The sequence below is a fragment of the Rhinolophus sinicus genome, chromosome 17 (genome assembly GCF_057876585.1).
Source record: "Rhinolophus sinicus isolate RSI-liver-muscle chromosome 17, RSI-T2T, whole genome shotgun sequence".
Taxonomy (NCBI): Eukaryota; Metazoa; Chordata; class Mammalia; order Chiroptera; family Rhinolophidae; genus Rhinolophus; species Rhinolophus sinicus.
The window spans coordinates 185,415,703-185,439,693 of NC_142517.1; the positions used below are offsets into that span (position 1 = coordinate 185,415,703).

Sequence of the window (23,991 nt, forward strand, 5' to 3'; positions counted from 1 at the left end):
TAACCTCTAGGTCTCAAAGTAATCAAAGCAGTGTCTTTGGCCTGTAGGATAAATGGTGACACTATTCAGACACAATCAGAGCCATCATCAGTGGAGTTTCCCAAGAGCAGGTACAGCCCTGCTTACTGATTTGGCCAGATGTCACTACACCATGAAGGTACATAGGCACTACAGCTATTCTCATGGCCTTTAATTCCTTAGTCATACCAGGATATCATACTGGCGTAGGTGGTCTGAGAAATGGCGTAATTTGGGAGGCGGGCGTAGTGCAATTGCTTTGAAGGAAAAGAGGCTATGTCTTCTGATAACTTATCCATCATCAAAAGAATAATCTGAAAATTGACAATTGTGACAAACCAGTGGCCATCTCCCAATATTGATTCTCCCTTTTTTCTATAGTAACAGGATCCCTGATATGTAACTGGGAAGAGCCTTGAAGCTCTGTTGGTCATGTGACTAAGATTTGGCCAATGAGAAATAAATGGAAATGATGCCATTTTTGGGCTGTGCTCTTAAAGGGAAGGGGGAAGACCCTCTCTCTGTCGTACCTTCTGGTTGGCTGCAATATGAGTGTGAAGCTGATTCATCCTGGACCATGTGGGTCCAAGGATGGCAGGACTACACATTAGAAGGCTGAGCCTCAAGCTGCCATAATCAGACTTGGACTGCTTACTCTCAGACTGTTAAAAGAGAGAGGGAAAGCCATCTTTTATGTTTAAGCCACTATTAGTTTATGTTTCTCTCAAAGCAGTCGAGACTTTAAGTCAGTGATTTTGGATTTCAGTAAAGTTAATTTTAGTTGAGAACACTGCTCTATTAATACAACTCATCTGTTTCAACAGGTAACATTACAGGGCTCCACTCAGAGCCCTGTAGTTTCTATTTAAGGTGCTGCCTTTTGAGGGCTACCCAGAAAAACAAAGGACTCTGAAATTAGGCCCCGCTAGAAAAGGGAGTGGAAATCTAGACATTTCACTTTGACTCAAAAATCCTGCCCAGAACTGTCATTTACTCCAAACATTGCCATATTTCTCTGGCACTCCTCATGATTGACATCTGTCAGAGCAGGAGTACTTTCTCAGACATAACTATAGTGTTTGAACATGCTGCTAGGCCATCTATGGAATTTCCATATTCTATCCCAGGAAAGAAATGTAATTTTTCTTTGATGCCACATTCTTCTTTAGCCACAAATACAAGGAAACGACTGTTTGCTGTGGGGTTTTGGCAGAACTCTGAAGTGTGGCCTGGATCTGGGAACTACAATCCAAGAATAAGGCACCATTTACGTACAAAATTGTTGAATTTGGGTAGAAACTAGGTTCAGCTATGTTTGTGAAGCCACTGTCTTGCAGGGTCAAAAAGAGCTTATTTTTCAAGTAAGTGTGCTTCACTGTTTACTGGCGACTCTACCAAAATAATTATTTCCTGTATGGGTCACTGGGAGTGAGGTAATCCCAAGGAAAATGTTCCATTGTGCTTACTGGGCTGGGCAGTGCAGCCACTCCAGACATTCCCTTAAAGCAACAGTAATCCTGCTGAATGGTAAAGTCTGGTTCATATGCCTCTGGGAGGGAGATTCATTTTCTGATGCTTTCAGGATCTTGCGAGAAATGGCAAATGTGAAGGTACACATACAAATACACATTAACATATCTGTGGGTGCCCTGCTCACATTGGATTGTAAAAATAGTTTTATAGATGTTTTAGAAACAGAATGTATATGAGCCATGATAATGCTCTCAGTTTCTTTCAATGTAAAAGTAGAAACTTACCTTGTACAAGTTATTAGTTTGCTTGTCTGTCTTGAGCCACTTGAGGGCATGCTTCATTTGTCTTTGTCTCCCCAGCGCATACGAATGGGCCCATCACTGAGTACAATGTTCATTAAGCATCTGCGGATGTGTGTATGGCTAGCAAAAGAGGTGAATTCCAGGGAGGGGACTACTATTCCAAAACTGATTTCCCTGGTACCATGACACCGGAATGAGGGAGATTTCCAGAAAGAGTGCCTGGTCAGCCAGTATTGGAACATCCCTGAGGTTCCAAATTCTATGGTTCCAGAGATTAAACAAGGCTGTACTTCTTACTGCCATCCTCCCTGAAGTCAGAGAAGTAGGCACAGAGTTATCCACACCAGTTGTTAGATCCTGGCACAGCAAGTACAGTGAACTGCAGCAGCTGGATCAACAGGTGACAGACAGTCAAACTAGGCCAGATGTGATACCACTTCTGGTCCATAAAACAGAGGAATGCTTGTGAATATGCACTATCTGATACTTTACCCTGCCTTACCTTCCATTACTGCTCTGGTGTAGGAACTTAGCGTGTGCATTATAGATTGCAGAACTACGTATTATAAAACAGAATGTTCATTGCTGATAATCCACTTGCCAAATTTTTGTTGAGTATCGACATATGCCAGGCATTGCATTGGAGCTGAGATACAGAGGTAAACAAGCCAGACATGGGCCCTGCCCTTAAGAAGCTTAGCCTCTAATGGAAGAGGTGAACAAAAGAACAAACAAATATATAGAATAATTACAAATTGTGGCCACTGAAGAAAAATAAAGTGGATCTTGATGTAGGGAATAAAAGGAGTACATAATTTATATAAGGTGGCCAGAAACAACTGTTAGAAGGAGGAGGAGTAAGCTTTGGGAAGAGTGCAGGGGAAGAACATTCTAGATAGAGGAAAGAGCTCATGTGAAGGAACTAATGCATCAAATAAATTGGTGTCTTAGGGGATAAAAAAGAACAGTGCTCATGGGTCTGCAGTAGAATGAGTGATGGGGAGAGTGTGCCCTAACACGCAGAAGTCCTCCAAGGATTTTTGGACCTATTGTGAAGGATACAATATCAAATAGACAATGTGGAGTAGTTGCAGAGTCATCAGGGAACTGAACGTTATTATCCAGAGCAAGAGGTCTGAGCTTGAGTGTGGTCTTTCCATTGCATGTTGAGTTTTATCTCAGCACTATGTCCCACCCTATTGAGTAACAGTGGGTAGAATGGAAAGTTGGAATTCATCTAAAATGTAGCAGCAAAATGAGTGCAAGCGGAACTGTAAATCTTATGATTCTGGCCCAAGGACCAGGCCCAAATGAGAAAACCATAGTTGGGAGTGGCCATCTATACCCAGTTGGTATTTAGAACTGGAGGCAAAAGAGAATACTGATATCAAGGACTACAGTGTTATTTGCACTTTTTGCTCCTGATCTTTCAGGATAGAAGACATCTGGGAAGTGTCCTTTATGGGTATAATTAAGATGCTGTCAGATTCTATTTGAGACTACAGGACATGCAGTGCTTGGAGTGTGTGTGTGTGTGTGTGTGATCTACACGTAGGTAGAAGAGATGGCTGCCAGATATTCTGGCTTATTTAGGGGTTCTTAACCAGGGGTCTGTCATAATCTTGGGCAGGAAAAAAATTACATCTTTATTTTCACTAACCTCTCTAACAGAAATTTAGCATTTCGACTATATATTTAGGTAACACACACAGTAATTTTGGCTGTACTTGTGACTTTGTCATCAGTAGGAATCAGAGCTATTTTCATACCACATTACAGTTGTTGCAGGTATCTCAGAATATCACTTATGCTTATCACTACTTCAAAACTACAGTAGTTATCACACCATAGCTAGAGCTGGTTATTTAATGTGTTAATAAAGCTCATTTATTACTACATCATATTTTAAAAAATATTTGAAAACTGCATTGGAATACTTCTGGTTTTCTTTGCAGTCCTATGTATTTTATTTTTTGAGTTTCAAAACATGGTTGTAAGAAAGGGTTTGTGGGCTCCCTGACCACCAAAGGGGTCCCTGACATAAAAAAGGTTAAGAACTGCCAGAGTTAATGGCCATTCTCACCAGTTCGATGTAATAAGAATATTGGGCACAAACTATCCACATGTCCACTTTTATATGAGGCATTTTTACATTCTTGCTGAGTAGGAAAAGGGAAGAGGCAATAAGTACTTGTCAGTCCCATGTTGGTGCAGAAACACATACATATTATTATCCAGCTTGTGAACTAAGTCAGAGGCCAAATTTCTGCGAAATAAAAAGAGAGTGATTGATCTAGAGAGACCAGAGGGATATTAGAGAGAACATGCCTACAATCTTGGGTACTAAGAGTGCATTTCCATAAACCTTTGCTAAGTAGATACCTGGGAAAAGAACAAACATAATGAGCGGCCAGTTGGCTCAGTGGTTAGAGCGCTGTGCTCATAACACCAAGGTTGCCAGTTTGATTCCCACATGGGCCAGTGAGCTCCGCCCCCCACAACTAGATTGAAGACAATGACTTGACCTGGAACTGAGCTGCACCCTCTACAACCAGATTGAAAACAACAACTTGACATGGAACTGATGGGTCCTAGACAAACACACTGTTCCCCAATATTCCCCAATAATAATAATAAAAAAAGAACAAACATAAAATTATAAAATTTTCTCAAAACTCTAACCTCTAGGGCCTGGAGAACATCCATTCAGCCAGCCTGAGTCTTCCTCATTCCCTCGGGCTGTAGCCTCAGGGCCCTCAGAGCCCACACCTGTAAGGACAAGGCAAATCATTAGCCAGTCTGCCACCTCCCATTGCTTAGCCATCTGATGGATGCTATTTTTAGGAAGTCTAACTTCTCAGCAGAGACATAGTACCAAGAGCAAGCCCTGAGAAGTCAGCCTGGTTTCCCAAAAGTCTGAGGTGACACCCAGGGATAGGAAGTGCCTCATGCACCTCTGCTGAAACTAAAATGTTCCTATTTTTGTACCTTGAAGGGAAGGACAGGAGTGTAAGAAGAGATGTTTGTTCACTTTTTCAGAGATTTTAGAAATCAGATTTAAAGCTTAAGGCCATTCACTCATCCCCATCCTTCACTTTCCACCCCACACACTGGATAATGATTTCTAAAAATGCCTCTCCTATTGAATTCACATTGTTTAGTGGACGCTTGTGCTGAAGCGATCGTTTAATGGCTAAGATCAAGGAGTGAAAGAATTGGTCAATTTCCCCAAGATTACGGTCTCAGAGTTGGAAAAAGTGTGTTTCAGTCCTTTCCTGCTACTTAGTAGCTCCCCTTATCTATAAAATGGACCAATAAGAATGGCTCCAACGTGGGATTTTTATGAGATAATGTGTGTGAATGGAAAAGTTCCTGGTCAATGTTCATTAATCGCTAATTGTTATCACTTGTGTTTTCCTAGACAAGTGTGGTAGTCTCAAAGAAGTTTCCTCCTTTTAAATTAATGCTAAGGTATTAGCTTATGTCTCACGTCAATTGATTTCCTATCATCTCCTTTCTTTGCCTTACAGATTATCCTCTCTCATCTCGTCAGTCTTTCTGTGATGTCTTCCTTGCTAGCACACGAAAACATGCTCACCCGCCTCTCCCACCTTAAATAAAACCGCTCCTGACCTTATGTATCCCTTTGGCTCCTGCTGCCTCCCGTCCCCGCCTTTGGGAACTGTCTTCCTACAGAGCCAGTGTTCTGCTCTGGGCCTAGTGGTAGCTTAGGGCTGGAGACTCCCCTTGTTGGCATGCTCTTGTTTTTCTAGCAATGCATGTGAGTGATGGGTAGTCAGTATAATTCTGGGGTGTTTGCTGTGGCTGCACATCTTAGCCCCAATTCTCAGGCAGTACCCTAACAATGATATTTGCATCTTCACCAGCAGGATACCGTTGGCTCTTAGTGTCTCTTGTTAGATTCAGAACTGAATTAGCAAGTAGAAGGGAATCATCTGTTAGCCTCTTCAAACCCCCAACTGCGGAAAAATGCCAAGATTGAAGGGACAGGTGGGGAAAAGCAGCCTGTAATCTCATCTGTGTTCACGGCCTTCTTTATAGTCCTGATCAGCGAGTCACAGAGAGCCATACCTATCCTCCCCCTCGCCCTTCCCATGCTCCCATTGAACCGGTATCGGTCTCAGTGATTCAGGAAGCTGATTATCAATCAACTGGAGGTGATGTGAGAGATTAACCTTTTTGAAAGCCTGGCTCTAACATGTTGATTTCTCCTAAATCTGTAAGAGCAGCCCAGACCTGTGTGCTGACCCTTATTGTGAGGGTTCCTCATTGTTCTCAGCATGAAGAGCAAACGTCTTACCATGCCCTGACTGCCCCCAACCGCCTGTCACATCCCTTGCCTTTGCTTGTGTCCTTTTGTCCCAGCCATACTGAGTTCCTTGTGGTTTCCTAAGCAGACCATGTACTTTTAGGGCTTTTGCAAATAGTATGTACTTTGCCCGGAAGGAAAATCCCATCCTTTCCCTTTTCTGGTCTGCTCAAGTTTGCTTATCTCCCAAATCATAGTGTCCTGCCCTGAAAACCTATCCAGGCAAGTTAGGGGCTTCTTCTCGGTGTTTCTTCCAGACTTGAGTTCTCTGGGAACAAGGAAAGGCCTTAGTCTCCTTGGATCCTCAGGGTGGAGAACAAGGCTGTCTCTATCCTGGGCACTGAAAGCAGGTTTGTTGAGTGAATGAGTGTATTTTCAAGGTCACTATCGCCTTTCTTACTCTTCATTGTTCTGCTTTGAAGCCCACGAAACGATTCCAAGTTTTTCTTGAAGAGTCCTATGACAATTTGGCACAAAAAACCTTGGCAAATTTCATACAATGAACAACAGCATGCGAAATCAGCGTGGATTAGAGTCCTGATGTGGATGAGATATCCCTGTGTTTCAATGTCGATTCTGGCCTCTCACTGAAGAAAATGATGAGTTAGGTTTTAGTTATTGCAAATCTAAGCAGCCTATAATACAAAGGAAGCTAAATGCTGTGAGAACAAGTTTAGGCTGGAATTTTCCTGAAGAGCATGTATAGAAGATATCACATGTACTGGAGTGGTAATGGCTATTTCTGGATGGAATCTTAGATAAATACTAGATTTGTCTGGACCTTGCCTCAGTACATCGCCTCTTTATTCTTGCTTCTTACTATTATTATTGAGCTTCTTGTAACATCAGTTTTTCTTTCTCCTCGAGTTCCTTATATCCCCTCTAATATTTCTAGGAGAAAACACCAAGTCTTCATTTTTATCTCCTGTACACACAGGAGATTAGTAAAGGGTTTTAGAGAGAGAGAGAGAGAGAGAGAGAGAGAGAGAGAGAGAGAGAGAGAGAGAGTATGTGTGTGTATTAAGATGTGGAAGTACAATGACAGAGAGAAAGAAAAGTACTGCATTTTCCGGAACTTAAAGGAAAGCTTAAGGCTTAAAAATTTGGCATGCTTTTTACTTTATGCTATTTGCACATAGCAAACACTTAATAAATTTTAGCTACAATAATAATAATAATAATAATAATAATAAAATAATAATAATAATAATTATTAGCAGTAATAGGATCCAGTATTTGAAAGCAGGTTGTTTTTATACCAAAGCATTGTGGGGATATACTCTCCTGGCTCTACATTCTCCATAAGAAGTAGAGATTGTATATATTAGCTGGAGTTCACCCAAGCTACTTTTGGGCCAAACAGGATCATGTATTCTGAACAGAGGTCAGCAGCTGTTACTCCTCTGTGGCATTCCGGAGATGTGGACAGATGTATTGAGATTGACCTTCCTTATTCAGTGAGTGTGGGAACCAGGGGGAAAGGGTAGGGGGAAGGGAGACACAGCAGTGGAGAGGGTGAGAAGGTTCCCATGAGAGACCATTGAAAGCAATGTTGAAGTTAACAGTTCTATTTCCTGGAGTTTCTTTGCTAAAAAACATGTTAGGGGATGGGGGCTCTTAAAATTTTTCTGAAAGGAGGAAAACCAGTCATGACAGTTTTCCCAAGGCCAGGACAAAATTGTACTTCCTGAAGAGGTCAGAGGTTGCCTCCTCTGATTGCACAGTAGGGAATAGAAGAGGGTCGAATCAGGTTCAATACAAGATGTGGAGTGAAATACATTCCTTACCTTGCCCTCCCAACCCCAGTCATATTTAATTAACATTCCTGTTTCTGGAAAATATCCAAATGTCCCAGTGGTTTTAAAAAATTAAAAATTCAGCTTGACACAGGACCCTTGGTACATTTGTGTAATGTCAGCAACAAGGCAGGCAATGGGTCTTCTATGAGACCAAAAGAACATGACTCTGTGTGACCATCAGATTTTCAGAATAATAGGATTTGAGAACGGCACAGTAGACTTTCCTGATAACAATGTTTTTGGGTCCTAAGATCTGTAAGTTTACACTGTCATAATGGTTTAACCAGAATTGGCTTGGTAGTAGTCTTTCTCAATCTTTAATGATGATGACTGATGTTTTCTGTAGCTCTCACTCCCTTTCTGCTTTTTTTCAGATTACCAAATGAATGAATCCGTTGTCGCGAAACTGTCCTAACGCTCAGATCAGCATTGCCTGGGTGTATGATGGATCCTTGCTGACACTACACAAATTCCTGGTCTCATCAGCATTAATTCCTCTAGGATGATGCCAAAACCACACAAATTTTGCTTCTTCTCTTGACTCAGTCTGCATGAGTATAGGGTCAGAAGGGAAGTAATGAGAACCTCCTGACTGAAGGAAGGTGTTGTAGGTCATATGTAGAATACTTGTTGAATCTTTATGAAGTTGGTGCTAAAGAACAGATGTGCCTATTAAGAAGATACATTCCTCTTTAAAAACCTTGCTTCTAACCACCGCACTATTAATCACATATTCCAGCTGTTGGTTGATTGCAATTGTGTCTATTTCTTCCATGATACTTGAATCTAGAGTTCACTCTTTGGAGTCAGACCAAATGGAGTTCAAATCCCTGCTTTGCTACTTACTGTATGATTGTGAATAAATTACTTAACCTCTTTAAGCCTCTCTTTCCGTACCTATAAAATGTAGGTATTAATAATACCAACATCCTAGGGTTGTTGTGGAGATTAAATGAGGTCATGCATGCATAACACTTAGCACAATATCTGCTAAGAGAAAACCTCCAGGAAATGTTAGCTACTGCTTTTATCACTTAGAGCAGGAGGCCTGCCTCTGTATGTGGTCAAAAGGTTTTTAGGTATGTAATCATTTTAAGCTGCTTTTCACTATATTTTTCATGTAATCCTTGATGAAGCCTTCTAGATGATTCCTGCAAGTATCTTTTTTGTGATTTGTTTACTCCATGGGATTAATTGATCAATATGGCAGTTATTTTTTGCTTTTTCATTTCTTTTAGGCATAGCATACTTTTTTTTGGAGGGGGGGGTGGCTTTGGTCCTGCTGGTTTGTGATAACATGCATGACTTTCTTAACTTCCTCTTTGTCTATTTTTTGAATGAGTTCTTCCTATTAACAGCTGGGGTAATACAGCAAAGCTCAAGGAGAGAATTTCAGGCTTCATTTTCCCACAAGCATCATGTGAGCATTTGAACCTCTGTGAGGCACAGCTTTAGGGAAATTAGGAACTAAACTGAAAGGCAAGTTTCTAGCTGGAATGTAGATCAAAGAAGACATTATCCTGGTAGGCTTGCTCTATATTAGAGATAGACAAAGGGCGTCTCATCATTGACTGGTTGACAACTATAATTCTAAATTGATTGATTTCTAAAACAGGGTTCTGGTGGCATTCATGCTATGAAGTACAATCAGTCCATATAAATATATTAAAGACATATATTCAATGATTATTTTTGGTGGATTCAACAAATATTTATTCAGGCCCCTTATAATAAGTATGAAGTAGAGATTCATTAAATCTTATTTCTATCTTGAGGGTGGGAATGTTCATGTGTTGTATGAGATGTTTATCGAACAAGATGTTTTCATTCCCATCTTATACACAAGGAATTGAGGCTGTGACTTTCTAAGATCATACGGCTACGAAGTGGCCCAAGTGGGATTTGACCCCTAAGCCCTTGGGAGTTCAAGTCCTGTGCTTCTAGCCACTGGAATTCCCAAATGTGTGTGATTTCCCCCCCCCCACACCTACCGATTCTCTGACACCAGTTGGGTATCCTACAATTTAATTCAGTTCTGACACTACCTGGGGCCCAGAAGTTAAGGGCACAGTCCCGTAAGACTGCTCCCACTTCAGATGCCAATTGCAAATTCCATGTTGTCACTTATATGTCTGAATGACTGGCTATAATTGGGTTCCCACGAGCCCCTCCTCAGGTTCAATAATTTGCTAGAATGGCTCGTAGAACTCAGGAAAACACTAACTTATGCTGACCGGTTTATTATGTAATAAAGGATATGATAAAAAAGTACACAGAAACAGCCAGATGAAGAGATATATAGGGTGAGATCTGGAAGGTTCCCAAGATAGGAGTTTCTGTCCCTGTCAAGTTGGGATGCACCACCCTCCCAGCCTGTGATGTGTTCACCAACCCAGAAGCTCATAGAACCCTTTAATTCAGGGATTTTTATGAAGGCTTCATCAAGTAAGCATGATCGAGTATTAAATCAGTCTGCAGTCTTTCTCTCGTATCAGAGGATAGGGGGTGAGGCTGAAAGTTTCAAGTTTCTAATCATAGCTTGGTTTTTCTTGTGACTAGCCCCCATCCTGAAGCTATCCAGGAGCCCAACAACAGTTGCCTCATTAGAACAAAAGATGCTTTTATCACCCAGAAAAATTCCAAAGAATTTGGGAACCCTGTGTCAGGAACTGAGGTCAAAGACCAAATATGAGAATTAAATGCTCCTAGAGTCTATATTAATTAGTAAATTATAAGGCTTTTACGAGCTCTTGCCAAGAGCCAAGGATGAAGACCAAAATATACGTTTTCTATTATGTCACAATATTACAGGCTCTGGGATTCTTTTTTTTTTTTTTTTTTTTTCAGGGTCTTACTACCAGGCTTAGTTCCTATTATGTTTCAAACAGCCTGTAGAATTTTCTCACTTGTATTATATTTTTTCTCTGACAAGCCATGTAGTTGGGACTTCAGTATACTTGTTGATTGATTAAGGTTGTTTCATCACAAGGCATGCGTCCTTGAATTTCAAGACCATGTGTGGATTTAAGGAATCTGGAATTTCTTCAGAAATATCCAGGTGCATTTTTATGAAACACAGTTCAATTATGTCTCCTCAGTGCCATCTTGTCCTTTCCACACTCTAGTCACATGGGCTCCAATAAGACATTATGTAGCTGCCTTGCAACAGAAAGGTAATGCACATTCTCTATCCAGAATTTACAATACTGGAGAAACTTGACAGTAGGGAGGAGGTATAATAATGTAATTAGGGCATAGCAATTCAAGTTAGAAAGATCTAGATTCTAATGTTGGCTCCACTCCTTACTGAGACTTCTTAATTCTCTCTTGAGGTCAGTTTTCTCATCTGTAAAATGGGGATAATAATAGCATATTCCTTACAGGTTGTGTGAGTGTTAAATGACATCAGGCATATAAAGTGCTTGATACTCACATGCTAGCTATTTTTATTATGGGAAATGCAGTAGAGTCTCAGTATTCTGTGCATTGATGGCTTTAAGGTCCCTTATTTCATCTCTATCATTTCTACTTCTTAGAATATGTAAATACCATTCTATTTCAAGAGCAAAAGTGAAAGGACCCTGATGAAATGATTTGCTTCTTTAATGTGATACATGTTTTAAAAAAGGAAGGCAAATGTCAAGGTTTGTGTTTCCTTTTACTCTAAAGAATGAAAACTAAACATGGTTTGTCAAGTAATAAAATTAAGTACACTTAATTATTGTTTTGTGAGTTTGTATAAATCAGCTAACCTCTCTGGGCTTCAGCTTCCTCCTCTGCAAAATAAAGGAGTTAGACCAGATAATTGCACTGTTTCTTTCCCGCTAAGTTTGATTTAATGAAGCACTACCGTATACATCATATGAACTGGATGCTATACAGTCATCTTTCACATGCTTGAAGGCACTTATTAATTTGCTCCTTAGCCTTTTGTTATGAATCATAAGAAAGTCCAGGAAGTCTTTGTTTCTACTGTACATATTCTTAATCTCTGCGATGAGTTTCACAGCCTCCCATTCTAGATCTGGGTGGTCTGGTGGCTCCAGAATAAGGATAACCGTTTAGAGAAGAGCACTCTGCCTTCTTTAAACTGTCCCTGGAAAGACATCAGAAAGATACAGGTCCCTCTAACTAGACAGAGGGTCAGAGTCAGGAATATGGGGTCAAATTCTAGAAGTGAATTTTCTCCAGGACTGGGGGGCATAACTTTATTATTTATGTCTAGTTCAGAAGTGTAAGTGAATCATTTTTCAAGGACAAGTTTCTCCAAAAGGCAAAAAGATGTGTTAATAAGGGAAGGTAACAAAAAATGGTGTTTGTGAGAAAATTGAAATGTGGATAAAGGGGGTCTATCAGGAGAGGAAATACTTTTTATCTGTCACTTAGCAGATGAAGAGAGAGGGACATGAAGTCTTTTTCCACTTATAGCTAGGTCATCAAAGATGTTCACTGGAGCATTTTTTAAATAGTAAAATATTGGTAACAATACTGGGGGATTCTTAAACAATTTATGCTATGATTATAGGATGGAGTATTATGCATTAATTACAAATGATGTTTATAAATACTTATATGTCATGGGAAAATATTAAAGCTATAATAAATAACAGCATACATCTGTTGAAAACTATAAATAATACATGATATTAATTATGTAAAAATCTTAATAGAAAAACAAATGGAAAGCATTGGACCAGAATATTAAGACTGTTTATATCAGGGTGCTAAGATTATGGGAAAGTTCTGTTTTAATGATTATTTTTAACTTTTAAAAAGGTAAATGTATCTTTTTCTAAATTTTTGATATGAAATATTTCCCACTTTTATATTAGGAGTAAAAAACAGTACACATCATCTTTAAAAAGATCCTCACACACACAAATCCAAAACTAGGGTAATCATATAAAGCTTAGAGTTTCAAGAAAGCAGAACAAAAATTACTGGAAAGATTTTGAGAGAGCTGTCCAGTACAAGATCCTGACCCAGGCGTCAGAAGAGGAACGCGGAGTTGGCCACATCAGTGGAATGACCCTAGATGCAGAAGGCCTGACCGGGGGAGAGGGCCGCAGAGGCATGGCAACCAGCATGGGGAGCCTGCTTCGGGCCTTCCTTCCTGCCTATCCCTTAACTTTGAGTGATTTCTTGAGGGACACAGAGAGTACGAGATGCAAAGGGACGTTTGGTCACCTTCCTATCCCCTTAAGGACATGTGCATTTTTAAAACTTTCCCTTTAGTTAGGGAAACTCCTCTCGCCTGCGGGTTGGATGGTTCCAAGTAGGGCGGTGTTTCTTACAGTTCCTAGAAGCGAGTTGAGGGAAGCTTGGCATAAATTAAGGAGAGTGTGCTAAATGCTCCATAGGGCTACCTATATCCAACACAAAAGTTTAATTCCTAATATTTATGACTCCTTTCACCACTGGTATGGATGTTTCCCAAATCCTCAACATAATTCTTATTGTGGTCTGTTTGACACAGTCTATCCTTATCCTATGCAAATCTCCCCTCTGTGAGAGACTTTATTTCTCCTGTAGAACACCTTGTTTGTCTACCCTTTAGCTCCTGCTGGATTCCAAGCATCCATTTTTCACAGCTCTGACACCATAGAGAATAATTCTCACGAGCCCATCAGCCCATCATAGAGTAACTGACATTCTATCTCAGTAGCAAGAAAAGGCTGCCTTTAAAAGTCAAAAGTCATCAAAACAATGTAATATCCGGAGTGAAATGTTGCAGTCACCATGTCTTGTGGTTTGAATACCCTTGATCATGTGCCCTGTGTGAAGCAAGTTGCAGGTGGCCGTGTCTCTCAGGCCTCAGTAGGTGCATCTTCAGCCCACTTCACACTTTGGGCTCCTCGGGGAGGAGGGGCTGCAGCCCTGGCCCACTGTTAGCACAATGATCTTGAGGCTGCTCCTGGTTCTCAACTTCTTCCCTTCAATTCAAGTAACAGGTAAACAATTTTGATTTCTTTTCTCCTCTGAGTTTTACTTTGGAGGTCTTTGATTAGCTTGGTTCATTTACAATTTTAAACAACTTGTGAAGTTTGGATGTTGGAAGTGTAGTTTTGTTATAAAATGGCAACTTGTTATTTAGAAACTCACTGATTCTCAGATTACAGTATGATATTTTCATGACCATCTTTTGGAATGAAACAAAATTTATTTAGCTGTTAGTTGATGGTGTGTCAAAAATGTATAGCATATATATATATATATATATATATATATATATATATATATATATATATATATATTAACATAAGAAAACTCCTATAATCAGATTGGTTCTGAAAGCTCTGGATGTAGACTGCCCGGGTTCATATCACAGATCCATTTTTTACTAGATGAGTTTAGATTATTATTTAAACTCTCAAAGCCTCAGTTTCCTTGTCTGGAAAACAGGGATGATAATAAACTCATCTCAAGGTCATTGTGAGGATAAAATGAAATAATCCATGTGAAATGCTTAGTGCATTTGCTAGCAAGTCACTGTTTTGCTTGTAAGATAAGTGTTCGTTGTAATTGCTATGTCTATTGAAATTGAATGAGTGCCAAAATGAATTCTGGAGTCATCACAGAAACTGGTACAACACAAATGCTAATAAATTAGTTTGCTTTTACAATTGGCTGAATCTGTTTTCTTAGATTAAAATCCTTTAAATTCCCAATGATAATGAAGAGGAGGATGATATACCTAACACTATTATAGAACCTCCTTTCAGATGAAGAAATGGAGGGGTAGAAATACTCATTTGCCCAAGAATACACAGGTACTGGCTGTTGGAACCAGAGTTTGATGATAGAGCCTGAGCTCTTGACCATTATGCTATCCTATCTAACGTGATGTGGTTTATAATTTCATAGCTCCAGATACATCCAAGGTTGAATCATCTTCAAAAAATCACAATTCCAAACAGAAAGAACTTGTTGCATTGGTGGGCCTGGAGTAAGGTGTTTGTTCAACTTGCTCTCAGAGAAGGGTCCTGCTTGGCTCAAAAATTGGATTGATAAGTGTTAATGGGCATGTTTAAATTTAGTTATTTTCCCCTTGAAAATACATTGGAAAGCCAGTATCTCCAGTTTTCTTTCTCATTTATTTTGGTGGTGAAAAGACTACATTATTTGTCATTGCTCTTAAACACCATGTGGATGTGCTCCAAAGGGTATATTTTGGTGCAAAGGGTATAGATGGGTATGTATGTATGCACAAGTACAGTACATACATACCCATCTATTTAGTTGCCAAATATGCCAGTGAGCACATTTACAAACTGTGTATATTTATAACAGGTTTTGATATAATAAAAGGCATGAGCTGGTGATGAGATAGGTTATGCTTTTAGTATCTAGTACCAAGTATTTAGAGCTACTAAATTCATTTTAAAAGTATCTTTAAATTTATTTTTAAAAAGCTCTTTAAACTCTATTTTTAAGGGATCTTTAAAATTTATTTTTAAAGACTATTTAAAATTTCTTAATTGGTTAAATTAAGTAAAGGATACGCAGAAAGAGAAACCTCACTCTGACAGAAAACTAAAGTTGGTAATTGTACACAAACTACTTTTCTGATATGCTTTGTGGACAACCATCTGTCGTCAGTTCATTCACCCTCCTTTGAAGATATTTTTATAAGACCCAAAGCTTTATATATATTTTTAACTTATTAAAAGGAAGATAGCTGAAAAAGCAGTCAGCGAGTTCAGACACACGGAACCCTTGTTTACTTTATGATACAGATACTTTTCAAACACCAAATCTCCCTCCTTATAACTTTTCAGATTTGATACTGAGTGGCCATCTAATCAAGTACGAAAGGAATTGGACTAGACAAGGCACTTTTGAAATGCTTCTTCCAATGAGAAAACTTATGAGAAAAATAATTACAACGTATATAAATGTATGATCTATTCTAATTAATGGTGCAAAACCTTCCATGTGATTTTTGTTTCTCTGTATTACCCTCTATGAAGAAATTAGAAAGATAAGAAAATCCTCTGGTCAAAGTGTAATTGTCCTCCCTAGGATTGTGAGAGACTACTGGTATATTTATGTGGAGGTATGTGTTTGTGTGTGTGTGTGTGTATAAAGAACAGTTATTTCCCCACTAATTTAATAATTTTAACTCATTGGCTCATGGCAGATCTTAAAGTATTTATTTTATGAAGGTTAAAACTAACCTGATTCTTTATGATTATAATGACATTCTAGAAAGATGTTTGTGGCTAAATTAAAGAAGTATGATATAGAAAGTGTAAGGAAACCTTAACTCAGACAATTCCTTTACTAAGGTTGCATGTTTTCTATCAGATTTGGATAACTGTGTTATTGAGATCCACAACAGAGGATTTTGTTGACTTTAGAAGATGCGTGCAGCTTAGAATTGCAGACCCTGGAAAGGGATATGATTTGTGATTGATGATGGATGGAGTGTGCATATAATACATGGCATTGTTCATAGATTTTCAGCCAATTTTGGTTATTTTTCAGCAAGATAATTATTAAGTATGAAGATAAAATCAGGCAGACATCACTTATTTTTACATGAGAGAGTTTCCTTTCATTTTTCCCCAAACCTTAGCAAGTAAACTGTCAAAACGGCGAGTTTGATTTTTTCAGTGCTGCTGCATTTCCCTTAGCATTTGTTTTTCTGAAAGAGACACAGAAGGCAGGAAAATGGTGATGATAGAAATTTAATCATTTCTATCATCAGCAAAGCAAAATAATTAAACTTTATTTTCAGCCCAGCAAATAACCATTCTGAGAGAGTTGCACACCAAAAGAACTATCTTCTCATTGGAAAGTGTTGCTCTGAGGCTGGGCTTGGGAAAGTAAGGTAGAAAGATGAACATCAAAAATGCAAAGCAGGCAGGTCACAAGAACATGGTGATACGAGGGGTGCTCCTTGAGCTCTCCTTGAAGTTACAAGTTGAACAGTTATAATTCAACAAAGGATTCCCTACGCAACACACAAAGACATCTGAGAGATCCATGCATGGAAACCTCTGCAGGTGGGCGAATCTGGGCGAACAATGGAAGAGGGAAGGGAGAAGTGTACGTGGGCCATGGGATGCAGCTCGTAGCTCTTTGCAGTCCTAGGAGAGGAGACGGTGGAGACTGCAGGTGCACTCTCTGTGGCCCTGAGCACTGCTTCCTGAGGGATCAGCATATAATACGAGGGAACCCAGTGATTGGGGCAGAGCTCTCTGGGCAAAGACAGAATACAGAAGCGCAACAACTGTGGTTTAACAGCCCTCACTGCCAGGCAGAAAAATGGAGTCTGGGTGCCTTTTCTCACTTTCCAAAGCTCACCTTCCCCATTTCCTCCCAGTGTTAGCCACAGGCCCTAGAAAAAAATGGTAGCAGTGTCAGATTAAAGAGCAGAATATCTACAGCCCTGGGGACTGGAGAGACAGTTCTTGAGTGGCAGATATACCCTGTGCCTAATGCCAGTGACAAGGAAGGAACTATAGGGTCAAGGCAGCTATGGTCTGGTAATCACCATTACTTGGAGGAGAAAACAAAGCCATAAACAGACCCTCCCACCTTTTATGGCTGAACACCTCCCAGCCTACCCTGACCCCCACCTATTATGGCTGAACACAGCGGGGACACTGAGGCTGCTGAGGCACACAGCTCTGCATCTGGCTGCAGGGGCAGCACTGGATTTAGAGGCTCAGAACCCCATTGCCCACCACATCCTTCCACAGGGGTGATGCTCTGAGACTGAAGCAGCCTGGTCACAGAGGAGAAGCCCACCTCCTCAGGAAATCTCCCACTGTGCAAGAAGCCAAAACAGGGTGAGAGAAAATAAAACACTCCAGTGCTACCTACTGGAAAACAAAAGAAAGACTTCATATCAACCTGCTGCAGAATTCATTCCTATAGATTCTGGAAGAGAAATAATCCGTTAATTGCCATGAATAGCCGAGGTAAAAAGGCAGCTCAGAAAGAAATGAAAAACTTGCAAAAAATAAACTTAAAGACATGGATATATGTGACTTAAATGACAAATAATTCAAGACTGCAGTTTTGAAAAATCTCAATGAGATGCAGAAAACTCAATTGACAGTTTAATGAGCTCAGAAATAAAATTAATGAACAAAATGAATATTTTACCAAAGAGACTGAAATTTTAAAAAAGTACCAAATAGAAATTCTGGAGCTGAAGAACTCAACAAAAGAGATGAAGTATGAAACAGCGACTTTAGGAAATAGTACTGATCAGATAAAGGAAAGAATTAGTGATATCGAAGATAGAAATCTGGATATGACACAGATGGAAGAAGAGAGAGACTTGAGAGTTAAAAGAAATGAAAGCACTCTACAAGAACTTTATGACTCCATCAGAAAGAGCAACATAAGAATAATGGGTATACCAGAAGGAGAAGAGAGGGGCACAGAGCATCTATTCAAACAAATAGTCAATGAGAACTTCCCAAACCTCTGGAAAGAACTGGATCCTCGAATCCAAGAAACAAACAGAACACCAAATTACCTCAATCTGACCAGACCTTCTCCAAGGCACATTATATTGAAGCTGTCAAAAATTAATGACAAAGAAAGAATTCTCAAGGCAGTCAGGGAAAAGAAGATTGTGACCTACAGAGGAAAGCTCATTAGAATAGCATCAGATTTTTCAGGAGAAACTCTACAAGCCAGGAAGGAGTGGAATCAAATATTCAAACCATTGAAAGAAATTACCAGCCAATAATGATATGTCCTGCAAAGTTATCCTTTAGATATGAAGTAGGAATAAAGATCTTGCCAGATATACAGAAACTGAGGGAATTTCCCACCACAAGGCCTACATTACAGGAAATACTAAAGGAGGTTATGTTACCTGAAAAAAAAAAGACAAAAGGATACAAAACTATGAGTAAGATTACTAACAGACAGACAGAAGCAGGAAATGGCAACCCTTGCAGAGAACCGGCATTATACACTTAAACATAACATACAGGGTAAATAAGATGAAAAAAAACCATAAAAAAGAAAAAGGGAAGAAGAAGACAATACGCTACTGCGACTCAGAAATGAACTCACAGCATAAATAGGGATAATTTGTGACAACAAAAACATAAAAGGGGAGGGAGCAAACATCTGAGTTTGCAAAGGGATATGGAGATGAGATGCATGATGAAGAAAAAGGACTACTGAATATATGAAACTTTCTTTTACATTAACTTAATGATAACTATTTTAAAAAAATCTAGAACTAAGACACATAACATAAAAAAAGAGGGAAGAGAGGGAAAAAAAAATCATAGAAACCACCAAACTAAAATAACAGACAGAAACGCAAAGGCAAAGAAACAATGGAGACACCGAGCTGCCAGAAAACAAAAGATAAAATGATTATAGGAAATCTTCATATATCAATAATCACACTAAATGTAAGTGGACCGAAGTCATCAATAAGAAGGCATAGAGTAGCAGATTGGATCAAAAAACAAAACCCAACCATAAGCTGCCTCTAAGAGACATATCTCAGCTGCAAGGATAACTATAGACTGAAAGTGAGTAGGTGGAAAATGGTACTCCAAGCAAATGGTAACCAGAGCAAAGCAGGTCTAATCATATGTGTATTTGATTAAACAGACTTCAGGATAAAAAAGATAACAAGAGACAAAGATGGACACTTCATAGTGATAAAGGGGACAGCACAACAAGAAGACATAACACTTACTAACGCATGTGCTCCCAATCAGAAAGCACCAAAATATATAAAGCAACTACTAACAGAACTAAAGGGAGAAACTGACAAAAAACACAATTATGGTAGGGGACCTAAATACTCCATTGACAGCTACGAGGTTGGAAAATTAAGTTCTTGAACTCATCCTAGAAAAAGTGCTACACACCTACATATCTCACTGCTGAATATCACTATGGTCACCTTTGAAGTACTCCCCTTGGGAAGCTATGTACGGACGCCAGTGCCTAGTCCATCCTTCAAAGCAATTTTGGAACTCTTTTTCTGGAATGGCCATCAGAGCTGTCGTCCTTTTACCCTTGATGTCCTGAATGTCATCAAAATGTCTTCCTTTCAATATTTCCTTTATCTTTGGGTAAAGAAAGAAGTCACTGGGGCCCAGATCAGGTGAGTAGGGAGGGTGTTCCAATACAGTTATTTGTTTACTGGCTAAAAACTCCCTCACAGACAGTGCCGTGTGAGCTGGTGCATTGTGGTGATGCAAGAGCCATGAACTGTTGGCAAAAAGTTCAGGTCATTTAACTTTTTCATGCAGACTTCTCAGCACTTCCAAATAGTAAACTTGGTTAACTGTTTGTCCAGTTGCTAAAATTCATAATGAATAATTCCTCTGACATCAAAAAAGGTTAGCAACATTTCTGCAATGCAGTTCGTGAACTTAATTGTCCTACCTTGTGTGAATAGATCATCCAAACAGAAAATCAGTAAGGAATTATCAGCCTTAAGTGACACATTGACCAACTGGACATAACTGACATTTACAGAGCATTTCATCCTAGAAAAACACACTATGCATTCTTTTCTAGTGCACATCAAACATTCTTAAGGGCAGACCATATGTTGGGACACAAAACTAGCCTCAGAAAATGTAAGACTGGAATCATACCAAGCATATTCTCTCACCACAATGCTTGGAAATTGGAGATCAGCTGGAAAAAGAAATTGGACACAAATATGTGGAGTGCAAACAACATGCTACTAACGAATGAATGGGTCAAAGAAGAAATAAGAGATTAAAAGTTACATAGAAACAAATGAGAATGAAAATACATCATATTAAAATTATTGGCATGTGGTAAAAGCAAGGAAATTTATGTCATTCCAGGCCTATCTCAAGAAACAAGAAAAACCCCAAGTAAACAACCTAACATTACATCTTAAAGAACTAGAAAAAGAAGAACGAATGAAACCCAAAGTCAGCAGAAGGAAGGAAATAATAAAAATTAGAGCAGAATTAAATGAAATAGAGAACAATAAGACAATAGAAAAAAATAATGCAACAAAGAGGTGGTTCTTTGAAAAGACTGACAAATCCCTGGCTAGACTCACTAAGGAAGAGCTAAGACATAAATAAAATCAGAAATGAAAGAGGAAAAGTTATGACAGATACCACAGAAATACAAAGGCTCATACAAGAATACTATTAAGGACTATATGCTGCCAAATTCAATAACCTAGAAGAGATAGACAAGTTCTTAGAAATATATAACCTTCCTAGACTGAATCACAAATAACTGGAAAATCTAAATAGACTGACAGTACGGAAATTGAAACAATCATCAAAAACCTCCCCAACAGCAAAATTCCAGAAACAGCTGGCTTCACTAGTGAATCCTACCAAACACTCAAAGATGATTCAATACCTGGGCTCCTCAAACTCTTCCAAAAAATTGGAGAAGAGACAATATTTCTAACATTTTATGAGGCCAACATTACCCTAATACCAAAACCTGGTAAGAATAACACACAGAAACAACAACTAACAAACAAACAAAACAACAACAAAAAACTACAGACCAATAGCTCTGATGAATACAGATGCAAAAATCCTAAACAAAATATTAGCAAATCAAGTACAACAATACATTAAAAATATTTTACATCATGATAAAGTGGGGTTCATTCCAGGGGCACAAGGATGGTTCAACACATGCATATCAATCAATGTGATACACCACATAAACAAAATAGAGAATAAAAATCATATGATTCCATCAATATGTTCAGAAAAAGCATTTGACAAAATACAACATCCATTTATAATTAAAACACTTAACAAAATGGGTATAAAAGGAAAGTACCTCAACCTAATAAAGGCCACATATGACAAACCCTCAATTAATAGCATATTTATGGTGAAAAACTGAAAGCTTTTCCTCTAAAATCAGGAACAAGACAGGGATACCTACTGTCATCACTGTGATTCAGCATAGTATTGGAAGTCCTAGCCAGAGCATTCAGGCAAGAGAAAAAAATAAAAGGCATCCAAACTGGGAATGAAGAAATCAAATTGTCACTTTGTGTAGACGACATGATTCTTTATATAGAAAACTCTAAAGACTCCACCAAAACACTATTAGAAATAATGAACAAATACAGTAAAGTTGCAGGATACAAAATCAATGTACAAAAATCCATTGCGTTCTTATATACTAACAATGAAATTTCAGAAAGAGAAATAAAAAAAAACACAATTCCTTTTGCAATTGCAACAAAAATAATAAAACACCTAGGAATAAATTTAACAAAGGATGGGAAAGACCTAGACACTGAAAACTGTAAGACATTATTAAAATAAATTGAAGGAAACACAAAGAAATGGAAAGATATCCTGTGTTCACTGATTGGAAGAATCAACACAGTTAAAATGGCCATATTACCCAAAGCAATATACAGATTTAATCCCTATCAATATCCCAATGGCAGTTTTTCAAGAAATACACAAAAAATCATCAGATTTTTATGGAATCACAAAAGACCCTGAATAGCTACAGCAACCCTAAGAAAAAAGAACAATGCTGGAGATATCACATCCCTTTGACTTTAGTTTTTACTACAAAGTGACAAAATCAAAACAGCATGGTATTTGCAAAAGAACAGACACAAAGACCAATGGAATAGAATTGAGAATCCAGAAATAAACGCTTGTAAATATGGACAGATAATTTTTGACAAAGTAGCGAAAAACATACAAGGGAGAAAAGAAACCCTCTTCAATAAATGGTGCTGGGAAAATTGGAAAGCCATGAGCAAAAGAATGAAACTAGACTGCTATCTGTCACCACATGCCAAAATTAACTCAACATGGATCAAAGACCTAAATATAACACCTGAAACAATAAACTGCACAGAAGGAAGGATAGGTACTAAACTTATGGACCTTGGTTTCAGAGAGGATTTTATGAATTTGACATCAAAGCAAGGGAAGTAAAAGCTAAAATAAATTAATGGAACTATATCAAACTGAAAAGCTTCTGCACAGCAAAAGAAACCATCAACAAAACGAATGAAATGGGAAAAGACATTTGCAAACAACACCTCTGATAAGGGGCTAATATCCAAAATATATAATGAACGTATATAACTCAACAACAACAAAAACCAATTCAATTGAAAATGGGCAGAGGACCTGAGCAGGCACTTCTCCCAAGAAGACATACACAAATGGCCAACAGATATACGAAAAAGTGCTCTACTTCACTAGGTGTTAGGAAAATGCAAACCAAAACCACAATAAGATATGACTTCACACCTGTTAGAATGGCTATCATCAACAAGACAAGTTAACAACAAGTGTTGGAGAGGCTGTGGAGAAAAAAGAACCCTCGTACACTGCTGGTGGGAATGGAAACTGGTACAGCCTCTATGGAAAACAGCATAGAGGTTCCTCAAAAAGTTAAGTGTAGAATTACCATACGACCCAGCAACCCCTCTTCTGGGTATCTATCCTAAAAATCTGGAAACATTTATCTGTAAAGATATATGTACTCCTATCTTCATTGCAGCATTATTCAAGGTGTCCAAGACACGGAAACAATCAAAGTGTCCTTTGATAGATGATTGGATAAAAAAGATGGAATACTACTTGGCCATAAGAAAAGATGAAATACTGCCATTTGCACCAATATGGATGGATCTTGAGATTATCATGGTAAGTGAAAGAAGTCAGACAGAAAAAGTCAAGAACCATATGACTTCACTCATATATTTGGGATACAGAATTGAAAGCAACAAATGAACAAGACAAAGAAACAAAAACTCACAGTTTAGTGGTTACCAGAGGGGAAGGAGGGTGGTAGAAAAGGGAAAAGGGGGTCAAATATATAGTGATGGAAGGAGAATTGACTCTGGGTGAACACACAATACAGTATATAGATAATGTATTATAGAATTGTACACTTGAAATCTATATAATTTTATTAACCAATGTCACCCCAATAAATTTAATACAAATAAAAAAATGCAATGTAATCAGCAGATTGCTGTACCTATGTTTAGTATACTGTTGCCAGTTTTTCTGACTGTTAAAACATTATCTTGGTGCTTTGCCATTTGATGGACATTTCCAAAGTGCAG

The 23,991-nt window shown here is 38.6% G+C and overlaps 1 protein-coding gene and 1 long non-coding RNA gene across 4 annotated transcripts in view; one reads left to right on the forward strand and one right to left on the reverse strand.

Annotated features, from left to right (window-relative positions):
• Positions 1-4,475: 4,475 nt before the first annotated feature.
• Positions 4,476-23,991, reverse strand: part of LOC148754896 (uncharacterized) — a 197,547-nt gene continuing 178,031 nt past the window's right edge. The window contains exon 3 of the long non-coding RNA XR_016019733.1: positions 4,476-4,562. This is a non-coding gene — a long non-coding RNA (uncharacterized LOC148754896). The remainder of the gene's footprint in view (positions 4,563-23,991) is intronic.
• The window catches only part of CD28 (CD28 molecule), a 45,590-nt gene continuing 35,272 nt past the window's right edge, over positions 13,674-23,991 (forward strand). The window contains exons 1-2 of one of the 3 annotated variants that reach the window (XM_074340760.2): positions 13,729-13,873; positions 23,421-23,566. Coding sequence is in view for 2 of the 3 variants with exons in the window: in XM_074340762.2 (XP_074196863.1) it covers positions 13,819-13,873 (55 nt within the window). In the remaining variant the exon portion in view is untranslated. Of the gene's footprint in view, positions 13,874-23,420; positions 23,567-23,991 lie in introns of all 3 variants that reach the window. The other 2 variants (XM_074340762.2, XM_019726879.3) reach the window with 2 other exon arrangements.